At 40.3% G+C, this 25,540-nt stretch overlaps 1 protein-coding gene across 1 annotated transcript in view; it reads left to right on the top strand.

Moving 5' to 3' along the window:
• Nek11 (NIMA related kinase 11) overlaps positions 1 to 25,540 on the top strand; it is a 331,808-nt gene that overhangs the window by 149,145 nt on the left and 157,123 nt on the right. The window contains 1 exon segment of the mRNA XM_029559675.1: positions 5,209 to 5,323. Coding sequence (XP_029415535.1) covers positions 5,209 to 5,323 — 115 coding nt within the window.

Raw genomic sequence — 25,540 nt, 5'->3', positions numbered from 1 at the left:
ATCATGTATGTTAAGTCCTATCCAGTCCCGCATTTGTACCCAGATGTCCCTCAGTGCAAGTTCATCCACTGGAGTCTAGACAGCCTATCTAGAGTCACTCCCTTAAAGAATATCTACTCTCAAACTGGGTATGGTGGCGCACACCTTTAATCCCAGCACTCAGGAGGCAGAGGCAGGCAGATCTCTCTACATAGTGAGTTCCAGGACAGCTGGGGCTACTGGGAGACCCAAAAAAAAAAAAAAAAAAAAAAAAAAAAAAAAAAAAGATTGTCTACTCTCCGTCATCCAGTTACCAATAGTTCTTCAATTAGGGTTGGGGCCTGCTGCCCATTTCCCTTGTTCTATGCTGGGTTTTGGTCTGATTGAGCAAGCATGGGTATTGTGCATGCTGTCGCTATTGTTGCAAGTTCATATGAGCAAGTTCACAGTGGCCTGAAAGCCTCTGTTTCCTTCTGTTCATTCAGCAACCCTGGCTCTTAAAATCTTTCCACCCCATCTTCTGCAGTGCTCCTTGAGCTGTGGTGGATAAGGTTTAATAGAGGAGTCCCATCCGGGGACATACACTCTGCAGTCTCCTGTTCTCTAAAACAGCCAGTTGTGGCCTTCTGTGTGCGTTACATTCTGTTGTATGAGGAAGCTTCGCTGGTGAGAGTTGAGGGATGTATTAGTATTGTCTCTACCCCTGTTCTGCTATGTTCCATGAGCCTTAGGTGTAATGGTTCCACTGTACATGTGTCACTTAGGGCTGGGCATCTCTCAAACATATATTGTCTGTGTGTGAATTGTTGTGGAACTCTGTAATAGCCTCCATCTGTTATAAAAAGAGGCTTCTTTGATGAATGGTATATAGTATACTTGTCAGGGTAGTAGACCGGCCCATGGCAGGCCGATCAGGAGCTGATTTAATTTTGAAGTTATAATATAGCAACTAAAAGGTAAGATCCTAATTATTAGTGATTGATAATTTTTACTTTTTTTCTTTGACCCTTCAAGATAAACATATGTCATTCATTATCAGTGATTTAAATATACTGTGTGATGTCTTGGGTGCTGAACAACCATGAAAACGTGCACCTTCCTTTCCCTCTGTAAATTGGAGTCCTGGGGTACTAAGGATAACCCGAGATGCCATGGCAGACAGAATCTCATCTCGGGAGATTTTTGTTATCCTTATGTTATCACACAGAGCATGGCAGCCAGAGGAACCGTACCCATCTTGGCCAAGCTCAGATGAAGAGAGTTCCTGACGGTCCTAGGTAATTCCCAGCACATAACTTCCACAGTGACTTCTGTAGTAGTTACTTTTCTCATTGCTGTAACAAAAGATGCTTAAAGAAGGGTTTTGCTTTGGGGGGAGATCTTAGTTTGAGGGTACACTTCATAATGGCAGGGAACTTGTGGCAAGAGGCTGAGGCAGCTGGTTACACTGCATCTGTAGGCCGGAAGCAGAGACATGAATTGCTCAGCTGGTTTTCTCCTTTTGTTCAATTCTGGACCTCATGCCATGGGATGGTGCTACCCACACTGAGGGCAGGGCAGGTCTTCCTTCTTCAATTAAGCCTTTCTGGAAACATCCAGAGATATGTGTTTCCATAGTGATTTGAAGTCTAGTCAAACTGACAACTAAGGTCAACCATCACACTTCCCTCCGTATTGGGAAGTTTGCGTGTGTGTGTGTGTGTGTGTGTGTGTGTGTGTGTGTGTGTGTATTTGTATACTTGACCCTGTCCTGTCTAGAGACCTTGGTTCATTGTTTGACTATGCAAGTTTAGTGTCATTGTCTCTGGTCTGGAGCTTTGTAGAGTTGAGTTTTGCTGGCTGGTGTGGTATGTATTTCCTAAGTTTACATATGGATGGTTGAAGACACTCCAGGCAGATGTAGGATGTCATGAGTCCTTGTCCCAGCTGGCTCTATCTGTAGAATTTCTCAGCTCTCCTGGCTTGCTTTTGTGCTATTCCATCATCTGTTTACTTCTAGTCCATTGTTAGCATCCCCCATCCTCTCTTTCAAATGTCATATTGTCTTAAGGAAAATCTTCTGACCTTTCAAATCTATAATCAGCTGGCTTTCTACCAAATTCTGTGGCTTACAGGAACACTTCTTTGACTTTACAATGCACCAGAGTTTTCTGCATATCTTGATAAAATGCAGATTCTGATTAGGTTGGTTTGGCTTAGACCTGAGATGTCCTGTTTCTAAGAAACTCCCTGCTGTTTCTAATGCTACTGGCCTAGGACCACATTGAGATTAATCAGGAAGAGAAAGGGGAGCTCCTGAAAGTAGCAGTCCACTTCTAAATAAAGGAGGAGCTGGAAATGCCACAATAAAATCAGATCTTCCTATAATCTCTTTAGGGAGAACACTTAATGGCAACAGAAGCAAAGAAGGAGAGGCTTGGGGGAGGACTTTCTTGTTCACCCCAGGAGCAGAATGAAGAGAGGCAGTCAGGCAGGGAAGAGGCAAGTTCAATCATACTCACAGGCACAGGAGTGAGACAGATTTAATGATATTCACAGAGCAAAGGAAGGAGCCGAACACTTTGCTAAGGCCTGAAGGGTTTTTGTCATCTCAGGGAAAGGCATTGTTGAGCTGACAGATGAAATAAAATGTAAGACAGAAACTGTATTAATCAGATGCAAGAGGCTAAAGAAAGATGTGATAAATGAGGAGAGGATGAAAGGAAAAATGCTTCCATCTTTGAGTGCTTTTCCTGCACCTTTCCTCTACACATACTGATGACTCATTTCTTCCTAATTCTGTCAAGGCTTTATTCTCAAGCCCTTCTTCCTTTCTTGCCTGGCTGGAACAGACTCCTATATATTTCTCTCTCTCTCTCTCTCTCTCTCTCTCTCTCTCTCTCTCTCTCTCTCGTATGTGTGTGTGTCTGTGCAGGTACATGTGCATGTGTGTAAGTATGTTTGGAGGCCAGGGGTCAACACTGGGTTCCTCCTCTTGCTCTCCACCCTACTTTTTGAGACATGTCTCTCACTGAACCTAGAGATCATTGATGAGGCTAGATTAGCAGATCAGTAAGCCCCAGGTTTCCTTCTTCACCCACCTCCCCAGCTGTGGGTTTATAGACACCTGCCATTTTTTTTCATGGGTCCTAGGGATCCAAACTCAGGTCCTCATGCTTATGTAGTAAGCACTTTACAGACTGAACCATGTCCCCAGAGCCATCCCTCCCTCATATATTTCAGAAGCAGTTGCAGGAGAAAGAGTGAATGGATTCAGTATGTCAGATGTTCTGAAAATTCTTTGAGGAATGTAGGAGAGTGGCTTGCTTTGTTTTTCAGACCTTAACTGTCAGTGTCTTTTATTTTAGTATAGTATAGTTGAATGTGGAATCATGTTAGACTCCATTTCTTTTTATTTTCAAACTTTATTGAGAATTTCATACATACATATAAGCTTTTTTAAAAATTTATTGAGTATTTCATGCATGCATATAAGGTATTTTCATCAAATCAACACCCACTCCCTCCCCTCCAACACCTCCCATATCTCTCCATCACTTTTTTCTGACAACTTCGTGTACTCTTTCCTTCCTTCCTTACCTCCTTCCTTCCTTCCTTCCTTCTTTCTTTTTCTTTCTCTCTTTCTTTCTCTCTTTTAATAGGGCTTTTTGCTACTCTAACATTTCCCCCTTTGAAGAGGTAACCCTAAAATATTGTAGGGATTAGATAAGTGCTCCCAAATACTTTTGACATTCTTTGAAACAGAGTATGTTGCTAAGAGGCCCAAGGACATTTAGACTTCATTTCTTTAAAGAATGGTAGCTTTAAAAATAACAACTAGGAACAATAATACACAAGACAAGCCTTGACCTTTTTTCCTGTGGCATGTACGGCTCTGCTGAGACTAACATTGGGATTCTGTGAAAAGTTCCTAGCAGACAAGGGCTCATACATGGAGTGGGAATGGGAATCAAAGGCCAGATAAATCCTCCTCTTTCTAAGAGATGCAGTTAGAACAATTCTGTTCTCTTCAAAGAGAACCTCAGTAAATCAAAGTCCATTGAGAGTACAAGTGCTTATTTTCAAATAACTTGTGAAGTACATTCAGACACGCTTCATGCAATCTCTTTGTTCTTCAAATCCTCTGTGTGCCATCAGTGATCCTTTGAAATCTGAATCCAGTTGTAACACCTGAAACAATTATTAGACAGTATGGAAAGCAGACTTCTTACAAATACTGTGTGAGCATATTTTCACAAGTGCCTCCCTGCGGCAGGGCAGGGCTTCATTTGGCTTATTCATTCAAGATTAATTTGAACTTAAAAAAAAATTTCTTTCTTAATAAGAAGGCACTCTTGAAATAGTTCCCCATGAAAGCCACGTATCAGGAAAAGAGGGCAATTGAGTATTTAGTTTGTAAACACACACACACACACACACACACGCATACACACACACACATACACACACGCACACACGAAAAAATTGCTAGTGATTTATTGAAATGCTTATTAATGTATTTGGGGGTTTACCATTTATTTATTTATTTTCAGTTTTTATTTTTAAGGCAAAATCTCACGCAGCCTAGGCTGGCCTCAAACCCATCATTTAGTTAGGATGTCCTTGAACTTCTGATGCTCCTGCCTCCACCTTCTCAGTGTTGGGATTACAGGCATGTGCTACCACACCTGATTTACACAGTGGCGGGGATTGAGTTCAGGGCTTCTATATGCTAGGCGAGTTCTCAACCAACTGAAACACATTTCTTCATCAGTTCTTAGATCTTTCACTTTTAGGAAACTGAAATTCTAAGACTCCCAGGACTTCTAAAGCCAGAAGCTAATTTGGAAGTAATTCAAGTCAACACTTCTAATTTTGACATGATGAAACTAAATGGGGCTGGGATAGAGTGAGGTAGGTGGGATACTGTGGGTGCACAATGGAAAGAGGCACTTGTTTCTAGCTGCTGCTGGAGCCTGTGCTGGCCTGAACCCAGTATGGGTGTCCTTGATTTTGCTCCCTGGCATCCTATAGGACTCACCTAGTTATGGCCCTGAAACTGATATGTATGAAGGTTAAATGCTTTTCCCAAGGTTACTGTTTGGTTTAAGGCAGTTTATCTTGTCCCAAGCTAGCATACTCAAATTTGAAAATATTATCAAGGCTTAAGGGAGAAGAATGTAGCTTCATTTGTGGCTAGGCTATTTCCTTCTGTCAGCTTCTTATGAATTGTTAATTCCCTTCCATAAGGAATTAGATGACCGGACTTCAGAGAACCTGCCCCAGCCTCAGTCCATTCCTTCCCTGGACCTGGACGAGCTTGGGTCGAGTATAGAGGACACCATAGTTGACCTCGGACTTTACGGTATGTGTTTGCATCACCTATCAGCAGGGTGCTTGGCTGGCCTCTGAGAGAAGCCTTGGATATATGTCACCACCTGCCAGCAGCTGTTCAGGGCTGGGCTGTGACCAAGACGCAAAGTAGGGAAGCTAAGGGCTTTTCTGTCCTCTCTTCTTTGTAATAGTGAAGATGCGGGAGACCTCTTCTGAGTGGGTTAAACACTGTTGTCATTAACCTGACTGTGAAGGCCTGAAGCATTATGGCCCTCTCTTAGAAATGGTCCCCCTGCCCCTTATAAATTTAAATTGAAGAAATAAACCAGACTTTCCTAAATCAGCAAATCAGACGTGCAAACACTGCCAGAAAGTCAAAGTGCTCAGCACTATTACCCACCTGGAGGAGTTATATCATCATCTAGGGAGGAAACCCCTAGCAAATTGGCTTTTCCAGCTCTGTGGTTGCCTTACCCATGAAACGGGAATAACGATTCCTTCTTTGAGTGTTACTGTAAAAAAGCAAACAAGACTGGACATGGAAGTTCTCTTAGCTCAGTACCTAGTATAGTAAGAGCTGAAGAAATAGGCAGTTGTGATACTTTGAGGAACAACTTTTGAGTGCAGGAACTGTCTCATGCTCACCAGCATTCCTAGTGCCTAGCGTAAAGTGACAGGAGTGTCATAGGTTCTTGGGAGGTATTTCTGCAGTGAATGAATGAGTAGGTGAAGAAGTGAATGGAATGAGACATGTATCTGGAGCTCTAAGAAACAGGTGTCCAGGGAGGACTAAAATATGATTAGTTTTAGGGAAATGCTTAAAAGGAAAAGGGGAAATAGCTAGAAGAGATTGGGAGAACTGTTCGGCTGTAATCAAAATCCTATTCCAAGAAAGAAGAGGGAAGGTTTGGTGGCAGTGTTCTATCCTATGCAGCTAACAGGTAGCAAGTCATCAGGAGGTCCTAAAACCAAGCCAGCTGTGGACTGCCTATCTGCATACCCTTGCTGTATCTCAGCAGTGGCCATGAGAAGGAATAGTAGCTTCTGAGAGGTCAACGGCGGTGGGGGGGTCAGAGCCCAGCAGCTGAGCTGCTCAGCCATGTGTACTCCCTGTAGCTGAGTTTGCCAGGTGTAGTCTCCTCGTGGCTGCACAGTAACACTGTGATGTTACTAATGTTAATGTCACAGTATTAAGCTCTCTTTGGCAGTAGGTTAGTTCTTCCCCTAACTGAGGACTAAAGCCATGAAACTTGGATTGTGGTCATCTCAGCCCAAATTTGCACTTGAGGTCTTCTGAGTTAGTGGATCATGCATCACTCGTAGAGTGCTTGTCACTAATGGAGTATATGTCACTTCCTTCAGCTCTGTGGAGACTAGCACCTGAAGCTCTTAAGCTGCCAGTTGCCAGGTTGAAACAAATGCTGTGGAAACCATGTTATAGTCAACATCATGACAAGCCAATGTTAAGTCACATGGATTTGGATCTTAGACTTTTTGAGGAATTTCATTATTATTTGTTTCCAAATGTGAAAAGTGGAAGCATAAATTATTTCAAGGGTGTTTCTTTCCACAAACAGGAAGGTGAGAAAGGTTATTGTGTGGTAACTGATTTAGTGACCTGTGCTCTACTGGAGGGCAGAGCCATTGCTGTGTATGAATAGGAGCCTGGGACAGGACATCAAATGAGTGGTCTAAGATTGGGAAGGTCTGAGTCTCCTCTCCTGGCTTCAGATAGGAAGAGGGACTTTTTAAGGCACTTCAGAGAAGTCATGAAGTAATTTGCTCAAGGACCATGTAACTTCTGCTTTCTAGTATAGCACTGTTTCCATCTCCCCCAAGCTGAGGGGTAGGAGCAATGAACTTGTAAGATACAGTCAAGTGTGGCAAGTGAATTGGATTTGCATAAGGCTGAGTCTCTGTTGTATGTCTCTGCTAATCGTTGTGGGCTATAGTATCCACATTTTGCCTAAGCTGGCTCTGATCACAGATTCCTTCTGCTAGTGTCTTCTTTCCCTCTCCTTTTAGTCTTTGTTTCATTGTGGTAAACAATGTGTTGATTTATCAGTTCAACTTCAAATACTCAAATCCATTTCCTTAGCCAACTCATTTGAGCTTATGTCTCCATATTAAACAAAACAAAACACAGAATGGTTTTAAAAAAATATGTGAGCCTGTGGCAGGGATGGCATCGAGCATGGGACTCATGTCAGCTCAATTAAACAAGGGCCCAAAGGGGAGGTAAGAAATAGGTGGCGGGCCAGCACTAGATTGAGAACTATTTGAGGCTGTTTGCTGCTGGGTGAAGGAGAGTATGACTTATATATGACCACTGGATGGGCTGACTAGACTCCAATGGACACATTTACACTGAAGGATGTTTGGGTACAAACACTTGAATGAATAGGACTCAGCTTGTACGGCAGAGTGCATAGGGTTCGGTGGGGGGATGGGAGGAGGCATGGATTGGAGAGGAGGTCTGGACATGAGTGGAAATCTAAGAAATTTAAAAAGCTCAATTAAAAATATTTGTTATTGAAGTTTTGTGTGTCTCATATACAACGTTGTAGTCCTTTTTTTTACCCCCTTCCCCACTGGCACCTTCCCATAGCCCCCTCCCCACTGGATTTCATGCATTCTATCATTTATATTAAGGCCTATCGAGTCAAGTTAGTGTCCCCTGATGTCTCACAGTGTAAGTTCATCCACTGGGGTCTAGTCAGCCTGTCTAGAGTCCCTACTTAAAGATCTTCTTCACCCAGTTGCCCACAAAGGTCTTTGACTAAGATTGGGCCCTTTGCCCATTTCTATAGCTCTATGCTAGGTTTTTGCCTGCTTGAGTTTGCATGGGTCTTGTGCATGCTGATATCATTGCTAAAGGTTCATATGAGCAAGGTACCAGGAGCCTGTAGGACTCTGTTTCCATATGGTCATGGACCTCCTCCCCTGGCTCTTACAATCTTTCTACCCCCTCTTCAGCAATGGTCCTTGAACCATTGGTCGTTAGGGAGTTTTGCTGATAAGAGTTCAAAGGTATATTAGTATACTGTCTAGCCCTTGTTCCACTATGTTCCATGAGTCTTAGGTGTAGAGTTTCCACTGTAGATGTGTCACCTGAGGTTGCTCATTTCACAGACACAGACACTTAATCTCTGTATGTGACCAGCTGTGGAACTATGTAATAGTCCCTGTCTGTTGAAAAGAAGCTTCTTTGATGATAGGTGACTAACATAAACTTGTCTGTAAATATAAGGATCTATATTTAACACGTAGTAAGAAATTACATTTGTCTAGGGATCTGACAGCCTTGGGGTTTTCTCTAAAATCTATGACCTCTCCAGGCATGTGTATTTGACTGTGGTTGGCTTTAGGTCCAATTAGGTAGCTGCTGATTACCCCCAAGATAAAAGAGTCACTACTGCCCCAATATAGTTTGCTGTACCAGTCGTTGTAGTTTTTAGGCCTTGAAGCTGAGATTGTGCCTTCACATCCTGTCCACCATTTGGTACTATTTGTTCTATTGATCTTAGCCATTATGGCTGGAGTAAGATGAAATCTTAAAGTGGTTTTAATTCACATTTTCCTAATTACTAACTATATTGAACATTTTAAAAGATTTTTTTAGCTATCTTTATTTCTTCTTTTGAGAACTCTGTTCAGACTAATAAACCAACTTTTAATTGGGTCATTTTTTATTCTTTGTTTTTTAAGTTCTTTATATATTCTGATTGTTAAACCTCAGTCAGATGTGTCGCAGATGTGTTCCCACTCTGTAGGTTTTCTCTTTACTTTCTTGATTGTTTCTTTTGCTATACAGAAGCTTTTAAGTTTAGTGAGGTCCCATTTGTTGACTGTTGACCTTAATTCCTGATCAACTGATGTCCATTTAAAAAGCCCTTTTCTACACCTCTATCTTGTAGGTTACTGCCAGTGTTTTCCTCTAACAGTTTCAGAGTTTCAGGTTTACACTGAGCTCTTTGATCCATTTGGAGTTGACTTTTGTGCAGGGTGAAAGATAAGGATTTAGTTTCATTCTTCTACGTTTTGCCATCACCGTTTGTTGAAGATGCTGTCTTTTCTCCATAACAAATAAGGAAATTGAAACAGTAATTCTAAACCTCCTGACTAAAAAATGTCCAGGCCTAGATGTATTCATAGCAGTATTCTACCAAGCATTCAAAGTACCAACCAGCACTATTTAAATTATTCAAAAAGAGAACTCCAAAATTCCATCTGTGAAGCCAGCATCACTCTGATACTAAATCCAGGTAAAGACATAATGGAAAAAAACCTATAGACCCATATTCTTAATGAACATAGATGCAAAAATTCTCAACAAAATACTTACAAACTGCATACAGATACACATTAAAAAGATCATCTATCACGATCAAGTCAGATTTATTCCAGAGATGCAGGATGGTTCAATATATGTGCGTCAATAAATGTTATAATTCATGTAAATGGACTCAAAGACAAACAATCACATGGTCATCTCAATAGATGCAGAAAAGGCCTTTGACAAAATTCACCATGCATTTATGTTCAAGGTCCTAGAGGGAACTGGCTGGAGGGAACACACCTCAACATAATTAAAGCCATATATAACAAACCCACAGCCAACATCATTGTAAAAAAAGAAAAACTGGAAGCATTCCCGTTAAGATCAGGAACCAGACGAGGCTGTCCACTATTCCCCAATCCTTTTCAATATAGTGCTTGAAACTTTTGCTAGAGCAATAAGACAAGGAAAGGAAATTAAAGGAGTACTAATTAGAAAAGAGGTCAAATTATCCCTAGTCACAGGTGATAAGATAGTATACCTAAGAGATCCTAAAAATTCCACTAGGAAACTCCTAGAAATGATTAACACTTTCAGCAAAGTGGCAGGTTGTAAAATTAATCTGCAAAAATCAGTAGCCTTTCTATATACCAATAACAAGCAATCAGAGAAAGAGTATATGCAAACCTTCCCATTCACAATAACCTCAAAAACAAATCTTGGAATAAACCTGACCAAAGACATTAAAAATCTCTACAACGAAAATTCTAAATCTTTAAAGAAAGAGATTGAGGAAGACATCAGAAGATGGAAGGACCTCCCATACTCATGGATTGGAAGAATTAATATGGTGAAAATGACCATCCTACCAAAAGCAATATATAGATTCAATAAATCTCATCAAAATCCCCATGACATTTTTCACAGAAAAAAGCCATCTCAAAATTCATATGGAATCACAAACACAGTAGTTTAAATGCATCTGATGCCTTGTAAAATACTGTGAACATTCCCCTTATTTTTCTCTACAAATTCACATTTTTATAAGTATTATTTTCTCTCAAACACTAACCAAAACCTAGAAATGTATAACCTTTGGGTTTGCGAGTTCATTAGAATTGTGAGCAACTACAAGATGATTAGTGATCTAGTGTAATCATGGAATTTTGAAACATGAGATTTCAATTTGCTGATGAACTCTTAAGTAATTAATTATTTTACTCAAAATTCTTTGGGTTTTTGAAAATTCAACACCAAACTTTTAGCACCCAGAGGAAGCTTTTGTTAGTTTGCTTTTTATCCTGCATGCGTATATAAAATTATGCAGTCATTTTTTTAGCTCTTACCCCAGTTTTTTTGTATTGAACTGGAAAAATGCCTTGGGAAGTTTGGAGTTAATTCTAGAAAAAAATGTAAACATTAGTTACATTTAATCTAGGTTGTCATGGGTAACCATTATAATCAAATGAGAAAACAGGGCTGGAATGTTAAAGAAATTATCCTTACTTAATTCCTTGACTCTAATCCTGATGACCCTTGCACACTAATTTTTACAAGGATCTTTCTTGCACTCCAGCCTTGTTTTCAGCAACTAAAGACAATTTCAGAACAGTGCATCTTGCAAAGTTAGAATTGCCTGAGACTCAGGAGACTAAACGCCCCCCCCCCCAAGGGCAGTAACTCCCTAGCCCAGCCGTTTTCAGGCTTAGAAGCTGCCTTCCTGCGCTCCAACCATCTGAGACTGCCTCATTTCCTCTCCAAGTGTTCCTTCAAGTTCTGAGCACTCCTCTCGGTGTTTGGAGAAAACTCTGATCTTATGCGGCTCCACTTATGTGAAAGAGAGTCACATGCTCTCTTTCCTTGTGAGTACAGGGACTACAGGATAGAGAATCCATTGTTGTGGCTAAAATGTTCCCCATTGGTGTACTATTTTGGAAGGTTATGGGACTGGTAGGAGGCAGGTTCTTGATGGAGGAAGTGGTTCACTGGGGGCAGGTCATGAGGCTGAGTAGTGCAACTCCGCTTGCTATCCACTTCTGCTTCTAGGCTGCAGATGCAGTGTGGCCAGCTGCCTCGGGTCCTTTTACCATGCCTTCTCTGCCATGGTGGCCTGCATCCCTTGGAGCTTTTAGCCAAAATAAACTCCTCCTCCCTTAACTTGCTTCTTGTCAGGTATTTGGCCACAGCAACATGGAAAGTAACGAAGACTTCCTCTAACATTTTAAAAAAGATTTATTTTTGTTTATTTTAAAATTCTACGTATTTATTTTTTCCCAAGGTTTATTGAGTTTTTGTGCCTTTTATATAATAAGTCCAAATCAAATTTTGACTGCCTCCCTGCCCCACATAGTCCTCCTCCACACATCAGATTTCAGGTATTGAAGTCCTATCTGGTCAAGCATTTGTATCCAGATGTCCCTCAGTGCAAGTTCAACCACTGAAGTCTACTCAGCCTATCTAGAGTCATTCTCTTAAAGAAGATCTACTCTCCTTCACCCAGCAGTAATCAGTTGTCAATAGTTCCTTGGCTAGGGTTGGAGCCTGCTGCCCATTTACCCTGTTCTATGCTGGGTTTTTGTCTGACTGAGCCAGCATGGGTTTTGTGCATGCTGTTACCATTGTTGCAAGTTCATGAACAAGTTCTCAGCAGCCTGAAAGCCTCTGTTTCTTTATGTCACTGCACCAACCCTGGCTCTTACAATCTTTCTGCCCCCTCTTCCTCAATGATCCCTAAGCCATGGTGGGTAAGGTTTAATATTGGAGTCCTATCCAGGGACACAGACTCTATAGCCTCTTATTTTCTAAAACTTAGCCAGTTGTGGTCTTCTGTATGCATCATACTCTTATATGAGGAGGAAGCTTCACTGGTGAGAGTTGAAAGATATATTAATATTCTCTCTATCCCCTGTTCCACCATGTTTTATGAGCCTTAGGTGTAGAGATTCTGCTATAGATGTGTTACTTAAGGCTGGGCATCTCTCAGATATGTTCTCTGTGATGTATGTGTATATATGTATGTATGCCACATTGTGTAGGTGCCTGCAAAGGCCAGAAGAGGGCATTGGGTCCCCTGGAGTTTAAGTTACAGGTGGTGTGAGACTGGAAATTGAGCTCGGGTCCTCTGGAAGAGCAGCAAAGCACTCCTGACCACTGAACCATCTCCCCTCCACACATCATCTTTTTGTTTGTTTTGTTTTGTTTTGATTTTTGAGATAGGCTGTCTCTGTAGCCCCAACTGGCCTGGAATTTGCTATGTAAATCAGGCTGACCTCAATCTCACAGAGATCCACCTGCCTTTGCTTCCCAAGTGCTGGGATTAAAGATGTGTGCCATGACACCCAGCTCCTTCCATCTTTTTATTTAGTTTTTGCAGGCTCTTAGGCTGGACCTAAAAAATCCAATTAATACAAGAACTTATTTTTAAGAGAAAAGCGTATTTATATTCATTTTAGATGATTATGAAGAACTTCCCAAAATGAAGTCCAAAGAACATTAAATTTGTGAGGAATGGCAGGGTAAATGGATATTTGGGCTAGGATAGTCCATTCTAAAGATTTTACTGAGTGATACATGGGAAGAGGTGGCGGTATAGAAGGTAGTGGAGTAAGGGTTGCTCCACAGAGTTTGTTTGTTTGTTCATTGTTGCCCCAGTTACCAGACTCTAGTGACCAAGGCCATTTCCCAGCTTTGGCATGTGAATTTCATCATGGACTGCTGCATGTGTGGAAAGACAAGCCAAGCGGCTCTTCCTGTAGTTATGTGCCTCAAGTAATTTCAATGTGAGATCATCAAATGCCAGTTTGATGTATTTAGAGACAGTATGTCTTCAGTTTCTTCAAGGTCTTCTCTATGACTTATGGTATGATGTATTCCTTTTGGATATTCAAGTAGCAACAAGGTGATTTGAACTTAAGCATCATATGCTTTTAGTGTTTCAGTTTTAAAAAAGAAACCCTCAGGGCTGGAGAGATTGAGAGATTGCTCAGAGGTTTAAGAGCACTGGCTGCTCTCACAGAAGACTCCAGTTCAAATCCCAGCACCCACATGGCAGCTAACAACCATTGGTAACTCCAGTTCTAGGAGATCTGATGCCCTCTTCTGACCTCTGCAGGCATTGTACCACTTGGGTGCACTTACACACATGCAGGCAATACACTCTTTTTTTAAAAAAAAATTTTGAGAATTTATACTTGCATATAAGGTGTTTTGACCAAATACATGCCCACTCCCTCTCCTCCAACTCCTCCCATATCTCCCCATTACTTTTTTCTGATAACTTCATGTACTCTTTCTTTCTTTCTTTCTTTCTTTCTGATTGATTGATTTGTTTATAGGCCTTTTGGCTACTCTAACATTCCCAACTCTAAAGAAATTTTGGGTCTTTGGAACATAGTATGTTGCTAAGAGGCCCAAAGACATTTTGACTTTTAGCCAAGAAACTGGCTGCTTTTCTTTAGGGTCGCTTTTACTCTAACTGCCTAGCCAATTCCTATCTCCTGTTATCACACCATCCTCTGAAGAGGTTACCCAAATTGCCAATAGGGAATTGGGTCACAGACTGGGTCACAGGCTTCTTCCATGCTGAACAGGGATGTAGAGTGAGGCAATTGCGGTACCCCTTAAGTGGGTCTATCTAAAAGACTCCCAAATATATAACTCTTATCTGTAGGGAGAAAAAAAAGTCCTTGACTGGTGACTAGGGGATGTGAAGGAGAAGTAAAGATGAGTAATTAGCATTACAAGTTCTAGACAGGGAACCAGAAAAAAGTCAGAAAAGGGCAAATTTCAAATGTTCTTATCAGAATCCACTGGGATTTCTTGATAAGAGCTTCCAAAATCATCCCTCTATTGGGTTCCTCCTCATTCTTCTTTTGTCTGCCAAGGCTACACTCAAGAGTGATGGATTCAGGATTTGTTTTCAGGCACTTTGATAGCTATTGGAGTGGCTAGAATCAGTGTCAGTTCCCTCTCAAAGGCTTCTAGATAGGGGGAAAAAGCAAATTTATCCATCATTTGAGAACATTAGCTGGTTCTCTCCCCCTAGCTACAAGTGGAGGCAATAAACTCATACATATTTTTTTTAAATGAAAGAAACCCTCTTCTGATTCAGCAATTCTACTACGAGTGACTTGAGAGAAATGAAAACCCATCTTCAAGAAGATCTAATGTAAATGTTCTTAGCAGTTTGATTCATAACTATTAGAAATACATGCAAGTCAAGCATCCATCAGCAGGTGAGTGGACAGACAAATTCATAGATTGTCTGTGCAATGTATCCTTAGACATGAAAAGTAACAGCTACCAAAACAGACAGAACAGAAGACAGGGATGAAAATAAAGTTATGTCATGCCTAGAAGCCTCACACTAAAGAGTTTCAATTGAATGATTCCACTCTATTTCTATTGTCAAAGATAAACCGAAAAGAAACAAATCCTCAAACAAAAAGGTTTAATTTTGGAGGAATCCAAAACTTAGAATTTCCTTTTAGGACCCCTGTAAAGACCAGGGCGGCCTCTGGTATGTTCAATGCAAAAGGCAATTTTAAGTTTTCTTTTTGTTTTTATAGTTAAGACAGAAATCTGTACAAGTAACTATGAAAGAAAAACTGTCATTTTTTGTGCCCAAGGGAGTTGGCAAATTCTGATAGGCAAGTGACAGCAGTTACTATGGAAAACTAGCCTAGAGGTATAGTTAGCAGTCCATAACACTAAGAGAATAGTCTTAAAAGAGAATGGGCTGTTTGTTTATTTGGATTAGCCTGATAGGACAGTTTCTGGAAAAATTGCTTACAGTATGAAATTTCTCCCCACTGCCTCTGAGCTCTGTTTTATATTGGGTATGACTACAGTGTTTTCATTAGTGTGACCAATTTCCTCATGAAAGTTTAGAACCAGCAGATTTCTAGATATGAGGCCCCTGGTTGTCTGGGGTAGTGGTGGTAGTGGTAGTGGTAGAAAATGACTCCAAAAGGACACAAAATAACTTTTTATGGTAACAGAAATCCATTGTTATCCAGAATTGAGTATTCTTCAAAACTCACTAAACTCTGAACTTTATAGAGGGGTACTATTTTGATGATGAAATACACCTCAATATGGTTAACTAATAGAAAAACTTTGCTACAGTGTCTAGAGAAAAGGTGTCATATGTAACTCCCACCTGTCTCTGTTTTAGCTAATGATGACAGAAAGAGCTGTGGATAAAGTCATCGAGCTAGAAAGCAATGGTGACCATCTCTCGATATCACTATACACACAAGGTCTTTAGTACAAAAACTGGTCATAGAATCTGGAGTTTTCTTCTATGTCAGCCAAGTAACATTGTCATCCACAGGACTGTCAGCAGTTTGGGGGTCTTAGGAGGATAACTGACTGCTTAGAGATGAGGGGCAGGGGTCCCTTGATGCTTATTTCCTCAGTCTTCACTGTTGGATGTTTTCATTTGAGTGACAGGCAGCCCTGTTGGCAGATATAGAAGGATCTAGTGCCTGCTAAAGCAGCCCAGGCAAAACAGAACAGAGTCACAGCTCAGTGCTGGGCATGGTGGAGCAGGCCTGTGATCTGAGCACTTGGAGGCTTAGGCAGGAGAAGTAGGAGTTCAAAGCCAGCCTGGACTATGTAGTGAGACCTTGTCCCAGCCTGTGACAGAGTAGCTGGTAGAGCTATTGACTCAAAAAACTAAACACTGGGCCACTTCCACATTCTCAGACTTTTCATCATTTTCAAAGCTTTTGCTTTCTTCAAGCTGGGGTTTATGGACTTAGATTGATGGTGTTTTATTTTATATTTGTCACCTGGTTCATGTGTGTTCCATGATAGTTTTCTGCCCACTGTGATCACTGATTCCCTGGAAGAAAGGCCCCTGCAGTCACTCATTGTTTTTTCTGAGTTCTGGAGGATAATTAAAATGAACCTAATATTGAATGAAAAAAAAAGTTCTGATTCTCCACCCTGAAGCCTATTTAATAATTGAGAGTACTTCTTCTGCATGACCAGTCAATCTGTAACTAAAATGTAAAGATTATATCCAATCTGATAAAATAAAGTGGGTGCACACTGGCACCTTTCTAGCCAGCTACTTTTGCTGTGATGGCCTAAAAAGGACCATAGAAATAGGCCCATCAAGCCTCAGAGTATAAGCATTCACAGAGAAATCAAAGTAAGTCTTATCTGAGAGGCCTGTGATCCTGTGGTCTGTCTCTTATCTCAAAATAAATAACGCATAGTTATTAAAGTAATGACAACACTGCTAAGGAAGAAAGAACAGTTGAAAGACCCTACCTACCCACCCCATCCTGGAGGCAGGAAAAGAATCATCCATTACAGCTTTCAAGGTAGGGTGGAACATATATAAGATAGAATAAAATCTCATATGTCTGTTTCAGACAGTGATGTGGATGCATCATGGCATGTTTTTCTTTTAGTGGATGAGTTCATTTCCTATGCATGCCAGTTTCACAGCTGTGCTCTGGGCTCAGCACTTGCTACTTAGTTGCCATGTGACTCAGGAGACTCATTTAGACCTGTGTTTGAGTCTTGACTTTCCTATGTTCTAGCACTGTGGTTTTAAAAAGACACTAGTTACTCTATAGTTTTTAAAAGCAACCTTTTAGATGGATGTAAAAGGTTCTAGTGCTCACTAATGCAGCTCAGACATAACAGAGCAAAAAAGTGATAGTCCAGTGCTGATTATAGTAGAGCAGGACTGTAATCCCAGCACTTTGAAGGCATAGGCATAAGGAACAGGAGTTCAAGGTCAGCCTGGGCTGTGCAGTGAGCTTGAGGGTGAACTGGGCTGTATGAGATCCTGTCTCAAAAAAATAAAAAAAAAAGGGATAGCCAGAGTCATGGCAAGGTCATGACTGTGTACATGTTAGGAATGTTGGGAAAGTTGTGTCTCATGACATTTCAGAGTGGAGAAACAGCATTTTCTCTAAATTATATTATACAACATGAGAATATAAATTTAATGTCATTATTAAATTAACAAAAAGAATGCCACACATAGATATTTGTTTAATTTATATCTCTAGTAGTTGGATATTTTTTTAAATTTTTTATTGATTATTTGTGATTTTCATACAATATGATTTGATGATATTCAGATCCCCGCCTCTATCTACACCTCCCCCCAGTCCCTCCTGCCCAATTTGATGTGCTCTTATATATATAACATGTCCTATAGAGTCTGATTTGTGTCCCCAAACATGTGCAAATCCTACATTGGATGTTCTCATTAGAAAATGGGGTAAGAGTTTAGATTTTGTTTCCTTGTGTGTTAAATAGCTGTTTCCTAAGAAACCTATAAGACTTAGGGGCCCTTCCCCAAGGTTCTGATGACAGGGAACAATTGCTAGGGGAGAGGAGACTCTTCAGTGGTGCTATTACCTGCCAGGTGTGCAGAGAACTCAAGTGATGCAGCTTTTGCAAGTTGTCACCCATTCTGGGTTGGGATTTTTGGGGATGAGGCTGCCAGAACCATCCATGCTCCTGGAAGTAACCTCAGTAAGATCACTAGTTTACAAAGATGGACTTGGTTGGAGTTATTTCATTGGCCTGTCATTGCCCCCTCTATCAGGGTAAATAACATTTCTTCATGTTTGCTGGGAAAAGTGTCACAGCATTATGATTATATTTAATCATAATGCAATTAACAAAACTCAAATACATAATTGGGTGGTGTGGAGTGTATGTTTCAATCACATAGACTAATCTCTTCATGAAGTAAAATAAATTTTTTATATATCTAGATCTCACAAATCTAATGACTAAAAGAAAGTATTTTTTCAACTTTTAAATATTATTTAAGCCTAAAAAAAAACTTTTTCAATATATGTGAGACACTGAAGAAGGCCCTTAAACCTCTGAATTCAGTCCTTAATATGTAAAAAAAAAGATACATTTGTGGCTGTATGAAGCATTGCTGAATCTTTTGGTGAACAAAGTTATACTTTAAGAGCAATATTGATAATCTGCCTTAATTCCTCATTCCTACTGGCTAAAGAAAGCTCTTATGGTAGGCAGTAGAGTAGACACCATGGGTATTCACACTCCCATCCTTCAAGCCTATACACATTTAGGTTATAGGACAAAAGCTATTCACTACGGTTGCAAATGCAGCTAAGGCTTTGACTCAGCTGAGTTTAAAATAGGAGATTATCCAGATTCTTTCTATGGGCTCTATGTAATCACTGTTTTCCTTAAAAATCAACAAGAAAGACAGAAAGGGGGAAATAAAGAGGGAGAAGATGTGAGGAGGAGAGGGCCTAACACTTGAAGATGCAGGAAGTGGCCCCAAGCCAGGGAGAGCAGATAACATGTAGAAAACGAGAAAAGACAAGGAAAAAAACTCCCTGTAGAATCTCTGGAAAGGCAGGATCTCAACTCAGGGATCCGTGTCAGACTTCCTGTCTGGAGAATGATAAGATAATAGTTTTTTATTATTATATGTCACTAAATTTCTGGTAACTTGTGATAACTATTGGCAGAAAACTAATATAGCTATATTGGATTATATCTGCTTCTAACCAAATAGCCACCATATTGGTTTGTGTGCTAGTTTTTCTGTGTGAAGTGATTGAAGTATTTTACTTTGTCTTTAGGTCAGGCAGTATTTCACGTGATTCTGACAGCCAGCCTGTGTAATGTGATTTTTCTGTTTGGTTTTGTGATAATGAGGGCCCCATCTATACTAAATACTAATTGTTGCAGGTAAGATCACCTCTCCCAATCACCTATCAAAGTCTTATTTTTGTGTGGAAGTGCAGTAGGACATTTCTACAAAAGAGAAAGAGAAGGGGGAGGGGACGGTGTAGTGCCTTCTGGGAAGGCACTGTGGCAGCAGCATCTAAAGCCCTTTCACTCACGACCAACAGCAGCATTTCCACCAACTTTTCTTCTCATTTCTAAAATAACTCCCAAAGCAGAAAAATTGGAAGCCTTCAGAAGGGTAAAAAGTGATTGCCGTGTTTCATAGGATGCGAACACAATAATGAATTTGACTCATTTTAAATTCAGTCAAGGTTTCCACCTCTGACTGCAGAGAAGGGTATCTGCGAGGTTGCTAGCACCGGCAGCTCACCGATGACCTTGTCCCTGAGCTCCTGGGATGCACCTTTCATAAACCTGTCTTACTGTTCTGGGCACTGGGGTCTACATGTGGCAATGTGTTTATATCAGTGTGTGGCGGTGGCGTATATATCCTGCTCTGTGGCTAACCTTCACCTTCACCTTCCTTTCCTGCTAACCTTCTTGACTTGTGTAGATTTATTTCTCCCACTTTGCCTCCTTTAAGTTACAGTGGAGGTTATTACTACAGAGATTAGCCAGCAAAGCAAGTATTCTTAGATGGTTTTGAGGTAACTACAATCTTCTATTGTATTCTGCACCATGGTGTTTTGGGTTATAGAGATCAAAATGACTTACACTTTTTATATCTTGAATTGATTTTTCTCCTTTTAGTCTAGGAAAAATGAACAAATTCAACCTCCCTCCCAGTTCAGTTCAAAGTGACCTGTTTTTCTGGTTTTAAATAGCATAGAATTAGAATAGGCACGTCCCCCTGCTTTCAACCTCCCCACAACTTCATTTACAGATATAAGTTGACAACTTGCATGAGTAAATGCTTGTGAACATATGGTCTTTAGCTACACATTTAGCATCCTTTTATTTCTGAGATTACACATTTTGAATAAGACCAACCTTCATGCGTTCATTGTATTTTAAGAAAAATTTAGACATCTTCTCGACAGGACTAAACATTTCTTTAAAAAAAAATTTTCTTTACTTGGCTGGGTGTGGTGACATTCAACTGAAATTCCAGCATTTGGGGGGTGGTGTGCTGAGGCAGGAGGATCGTGAATTCAAAGCCAGCCTGAGATATATTGTGAAACATTGTTCAGAAGGAAGAAATGGAGGAAGGGAAAGGTAGGGAAGGGAAGGGAAAGAAAGAGAGGTGGACGGGGAAGTGAGGTTGGTTTCCCTTGCCCCATTTGTCCTGTGTTTAATGAGGAGAATGGGACAACGCCCTGACTGTACTGGCACGTTTACAGCCCACCTTCTTATCTACCCCTGACAAGACCATCATTTCTTTAACACCACCATGATGTCATTCCACTCCTCATGCTTCTCCAATCACTGTTTCCTCAGTTCAGAATTCCATCCCAAATACATCATAGTGAAAGCATGTATCTTCCATTGTGTTGGCAATATCTGTTGTTTTTTCTGATTCAAATAACATTTATTTAGGCATGTTCTTAATCTGGACACTCTTAGGTACAACTAGCAGAAACTCAGTTAAAAGAGAATGACGGGTGGTGGGTGGTAAAGGACTCAGAATTACAGAGATTAGGAGTAGCCTGAGGCATGGCTTGATCAGATCCTCAAAGGTTGTCAGGAATTTCTGTTTTGTCAGCTCCCAGCCCAGTAGCCCACTGTCAACAGACTTTATTCCCATATTCTCCTCATGTTTTCTCTGTTCGTTTTAATTCTGGCAATTTTTGTGTTTTCTCCTCAGAGGCAGCACTCTTGAGAAGGGCTTGAAGATGGGAGCATGACATAGCTTCGTCCCTAGCTTCTAGTCAGCCCTCCTTTGTTCCTTCAGTATGATCTGTGGAACAACATCACTGACATCCCAAGAGTTTGTTAGAGACATAGAATCCTAGACTTTGTTCTACACTTACTGTTCTACACTTACATCATAAGATGTGTTTCAAAACAGAGTTCTAGTGATTTGTCTTCACATAAAAGAGTTGGAAAAACACTGACCTCAATTACTGTGTCTTCTTTGTCATTTTGCCACCACTTCTTCTCACTATGACTAGCTTAGAGGTGATGCTTGCTCAGTGTTTGTTATCTGGATGCTACAAGGATTACTACTTTTTGTCATAAATTATATGGCATTCCTTTCTTATGAAGATTAATTTTCTTAAACAGTTAAACAAATCTGTAGACGAGGCTAACTTCTGTGTTCAGTGTTCTCCTAAAATATACTTGGCTAGGTGTGGTGATATTCAATTGAAATTCCAGCATTTGGGGAATTTCTTCTTAAGGATTATAATCTAATTTCCCTAGATAGATACCAGAAAGGGGGAAAGTAATGAGTGTCTGAGATATGGGGATATAATCCCCCATATATACTTTTAGGGGGCCCTAGCCAATGCTTCTTTCTTTACTGAAAACTCTTACATCTAAATAAACTCTTCTGTAAGCCAGGAACAGTGCAAAATATATGGGATTGCTATGTATCTCAAGTTGCCTTTGAACTCACAATCCTCCTGCCTCAGCTCCCACCCTCAAGTATGTAATCAATGTGACTCAAGCAAAAAATACTTCAGAGTAGTATTCATTAAAAGTGACCATACCACAGATTCATCCGCCCTGACTTCTCAGGCATAATTGCCACCCAAGAATTCATAGGAATAAAAAGAGTGTGGGAAATAGTGTGTTACAGGTATATATTTGTTTCTTGTTTATAAGAGTGGACTCCATGATAGCACTTTCCACAAGATATAAGCAAATACTGGTTGGTGAATTACTCTTTTATTTTTCAATAATAGACTCACAAGGTAGAGAGCCTTCAGGCTGTGAAGCAGGCAGGCCAGACACTTGTCAAAGGTGAGTAGAAAGGAAAGAGGACAGGGGAGGAAGAGCCGACCGGCTGGAGCTCTCAGTCAGTCCTGGTCAGCTGTGGGTCCGAGACAGCCCACAAAGGAATGTTATATGCGCTGAAGTACTGTGACCTGCTCCCCAGTACAAACTCAGCTGCTCAGTGGATCTCATATACTCTGCAGGTAGAGGTTCTTGGCTTGTTGCATGTCTTGAGCTAATCAGCGAATTTGAAGAAGGGAATCTAAGTGGCACCTGTGTAGATGCTGCAGCGGTCCATCTGAACCATTCTCTGTGCTTGACATGAAAAAAGTGTTCTGATCAAACTTCACGTCCAATTCAGTGCTTTTTTCCTAAATTAGAGTAACTTTACCTTCAACATGTTCAGAGTGAGAATTCCTAAAATCTAGGATATCCATGGAGATTTCACAGAAACCTGCTACACTAAAAGTCACTGGTATACTTAAAAGAAATTGGGAACCAGATTTTTGTTCTTTTCCTAATTTTTACCTCTTACAAACCATGTGAACCTGGGTAAAAAATTGATGTTTTTAAGTCTCGGTTTTCTTATCAGCATCATGGGAATACTAATGTCCAATTATAAGGGTTTAATGAGGACTAAATTAAAAGGCACATGGAGAGCTTAGCACACACAGTACGTGAGACATAGAAAGCACAAGTAGTTTCTGAAGAACTTAATGTCAAAGTAAGATGCAACATTTTCCACATAAGATCTTGAAGATGATGATGAATATTTTTAATCAACCATAAATCTTCTTATAATTCATAAGCAACTTCACTCTGTAAGATAAGTGTAATCTGGAATACAATACTTTATCTGCTTTTTTTACACTTATGAAAAAATAAACTTAGCCTTGTTAGTTCCACTTGTCAAATTGTGGTCTTAATAATGTCCATCTGGCCCAATTAGTTTAGCACTAAGAAAAATGATCTTCTTTATCAGGACTTTGGAGAACATCCAGAATTACTGCCAAGTCCCTACAGGTGTGTGGAACAACGAAGGCAGCCTGCAGCAGTCCAAGCTGAGAAAGCATGTCTAAACCAGCATCCTATTTGTGAGACAGAGCCGGTGTTCTTATGCCTAAGAACAGAATCTGGAACAAAGGTCTTTAAAAGGAGCCTCTTTGCCAGCTGTCTGGAGCCAGTACATCCACATACCAGCAGATGGACAGTTCATCTACTTTTTATGAATACTTTATAAATGCAAATGTATTTTGTGCTAAGGAGCATAAAAGGACAAGAATGTACATCGTATTTTCCACTGTCGTCTCCTTTGGGATTCACACCAAATTCAATAGATTAAAATATAGAGCTTGTTGGCTTTTGCAATGGAAATATTCAGGTGATGCATGCAGTCATTTTAATGGAACCCTCTGCTTTGGGTTTATAATGAAATCAGGTGATTTGCTTGATACCTAGAGATTTGTTCTCTGCCTCTGAGGCTGTATGCATAAATGACTTCCTGCTTTTAAGCAAGCTTATCTGAATTACTTGTATTATTTTCTCCTTTAGTTAGAATATAAAGAGTTGCAGCAGGCTGCTTTTTCATACTATAGATTTCTAAGATATGGAAATGTTGATGCTCAATTCAAATGAGTATGTGATTTTTGCCTCCCTTAGGGACTGTACCTGGTATTAGAATTTTCCAGAAATGATTTATTGTACATAGTTTTGACATTTGATTCCCATCACAAATCTATTGGGATAGGAAAATTAGATTTGTACTAAAGAAGGACATAACCTATGTGGTGGTTTGGATGAGAATAGCTCCAAGTATTTGGAAATTTTTGTCCCCAGTTGGTGGCACTGTTTTGGGAGGTCTTAGAAGGTGTGGCCATCCTGAATGAAGCACATCACTGGGGTGGGGCATGCTTAGAGAGTTCTTAAGCCTTGCTAAGTTCATAGTCAGTCTCTGATTTCTGTGCCTGCTTGAAGATGTGAGCCTCTGCTTTCTGCTCCTGCTCTGGCCACCTCCTTGCCACCATTCCTCCCTGCCATGATCAACCCTAATTCCCCTGGAACCATAAGCTCAAATAAACTCTTCCTTTTATAAGTTCCCTTTATTACAGTGTTTTATCACAGCAACAGACAAGCAATGAATACACCCTAGAACTGATAGAAACATGTTCACAGACCATCTTTTGTTATTGTGTATTCCAATTACTCAGTGTATATAAATGCTTTATGATTTATAAGAGATTTTAAATATAATTTTTATCTATTATTTTGAGCATTTCACATATGAATACAATGTATTTTGATCACTCTATTCCCCCACCTAACTCCTCCTATATAACTTTCACATCTCCCTCCCAAGTTCATGCCATCTTTTTTTTTTAAACGCACTGAATCCATTACAGCTGTCCATATACACATGGATGTTGGGTCATTCATTGGAACATGGTCAATCTACCAGAGACCACACCCCTAAAGAAAACTGAGTCTCCCCTATCAGTCATCAACTGTCAATAGCTCCTCAAGTAGGGATGGGGTCTCATGTTCCTCTCCCTGATCCAGGTTGGGATGACTATAAAAGGTTTTCGTTTAAAAAATAAATATGGTGGCACACACCTTTAATCTCAATACTCAGAAGGCAGAGGCAGTCAGATCTTTGTGAGATCAAGGGCAGCCTGGTCTACATAGCAAGTCCCAGGCCAGCTGGGACTATAGGGAGAGCCTGTTTAAAAAGAAAAACAACAAGATTGCAGGATATTCTAGATTATCCTCATAATAATCATAATAGCATAATTCTCATTCTTTAAGTTAGAGAGAAAAGATTAGAATTACAGTGCTAGTGTTGCTTGTATCTTGAGTCTGCCTATGAAGTGGTTTATGCCTGTGATATCATTCATCGTATCAAGATGTGGAAAGTATGGCATACTCTTTTAAAGGGAAGGAAGGCTAGATGTGATCCTCTATGTTAAGGTCCAAGTGAAAAGTCTTAACAGCCTGAATTTTATGCCTGAGTGACTGAGTTTTGAGTATAGGCTTTTAATTTGAGACACTTATCCAACCTCATGTATATTTCAAAATACAAACACCACGGCTATCTTAGAGTCTGATTTAGAAGATTTAAACAACAGTTATCAAACTCTTCTGTGCATCAGAGTCACCTGGAATACTCCCAACTCCTGTTGAATACCTTTCTTTACAATCTTGAGTTAAGTGATGTCACATGAATAGTCAAGGCAGCGGGAACACGAGGTGACTGCTCATGTCATATCCATAGTCAGGAAGAGAGAGCAATGAATGCTGCCACCCACAGTGAGCAGGTCTACCACCTCAGTTAACCTAACCCAGATAACCCCACAGGCATGCCCAGAGATCTTTCTCCCAGGTGAT

The sequence above is a fragment of the Nannospalax galili genome, unplaced genomic scaffold, assembly GCF_000622305.1.
Source record: "Nannospalax galili isolate Female #2095 unplaced genomic scaffold, S.galili_v1.0 scaffold369, whole genome shotgun sequence".
Classification (NCBI taxonomy): Eukaryota; Metazoa; Chordata; class Mammalia; order Rodentia; family Spalacidae; genus Nannospalax; species Nannospalax galili.
The sequence above is the reverse complement of the archived record's forward strand: the minus strand, read 5'-3'. Positions and strand labels throughout refer to the sequence as shown.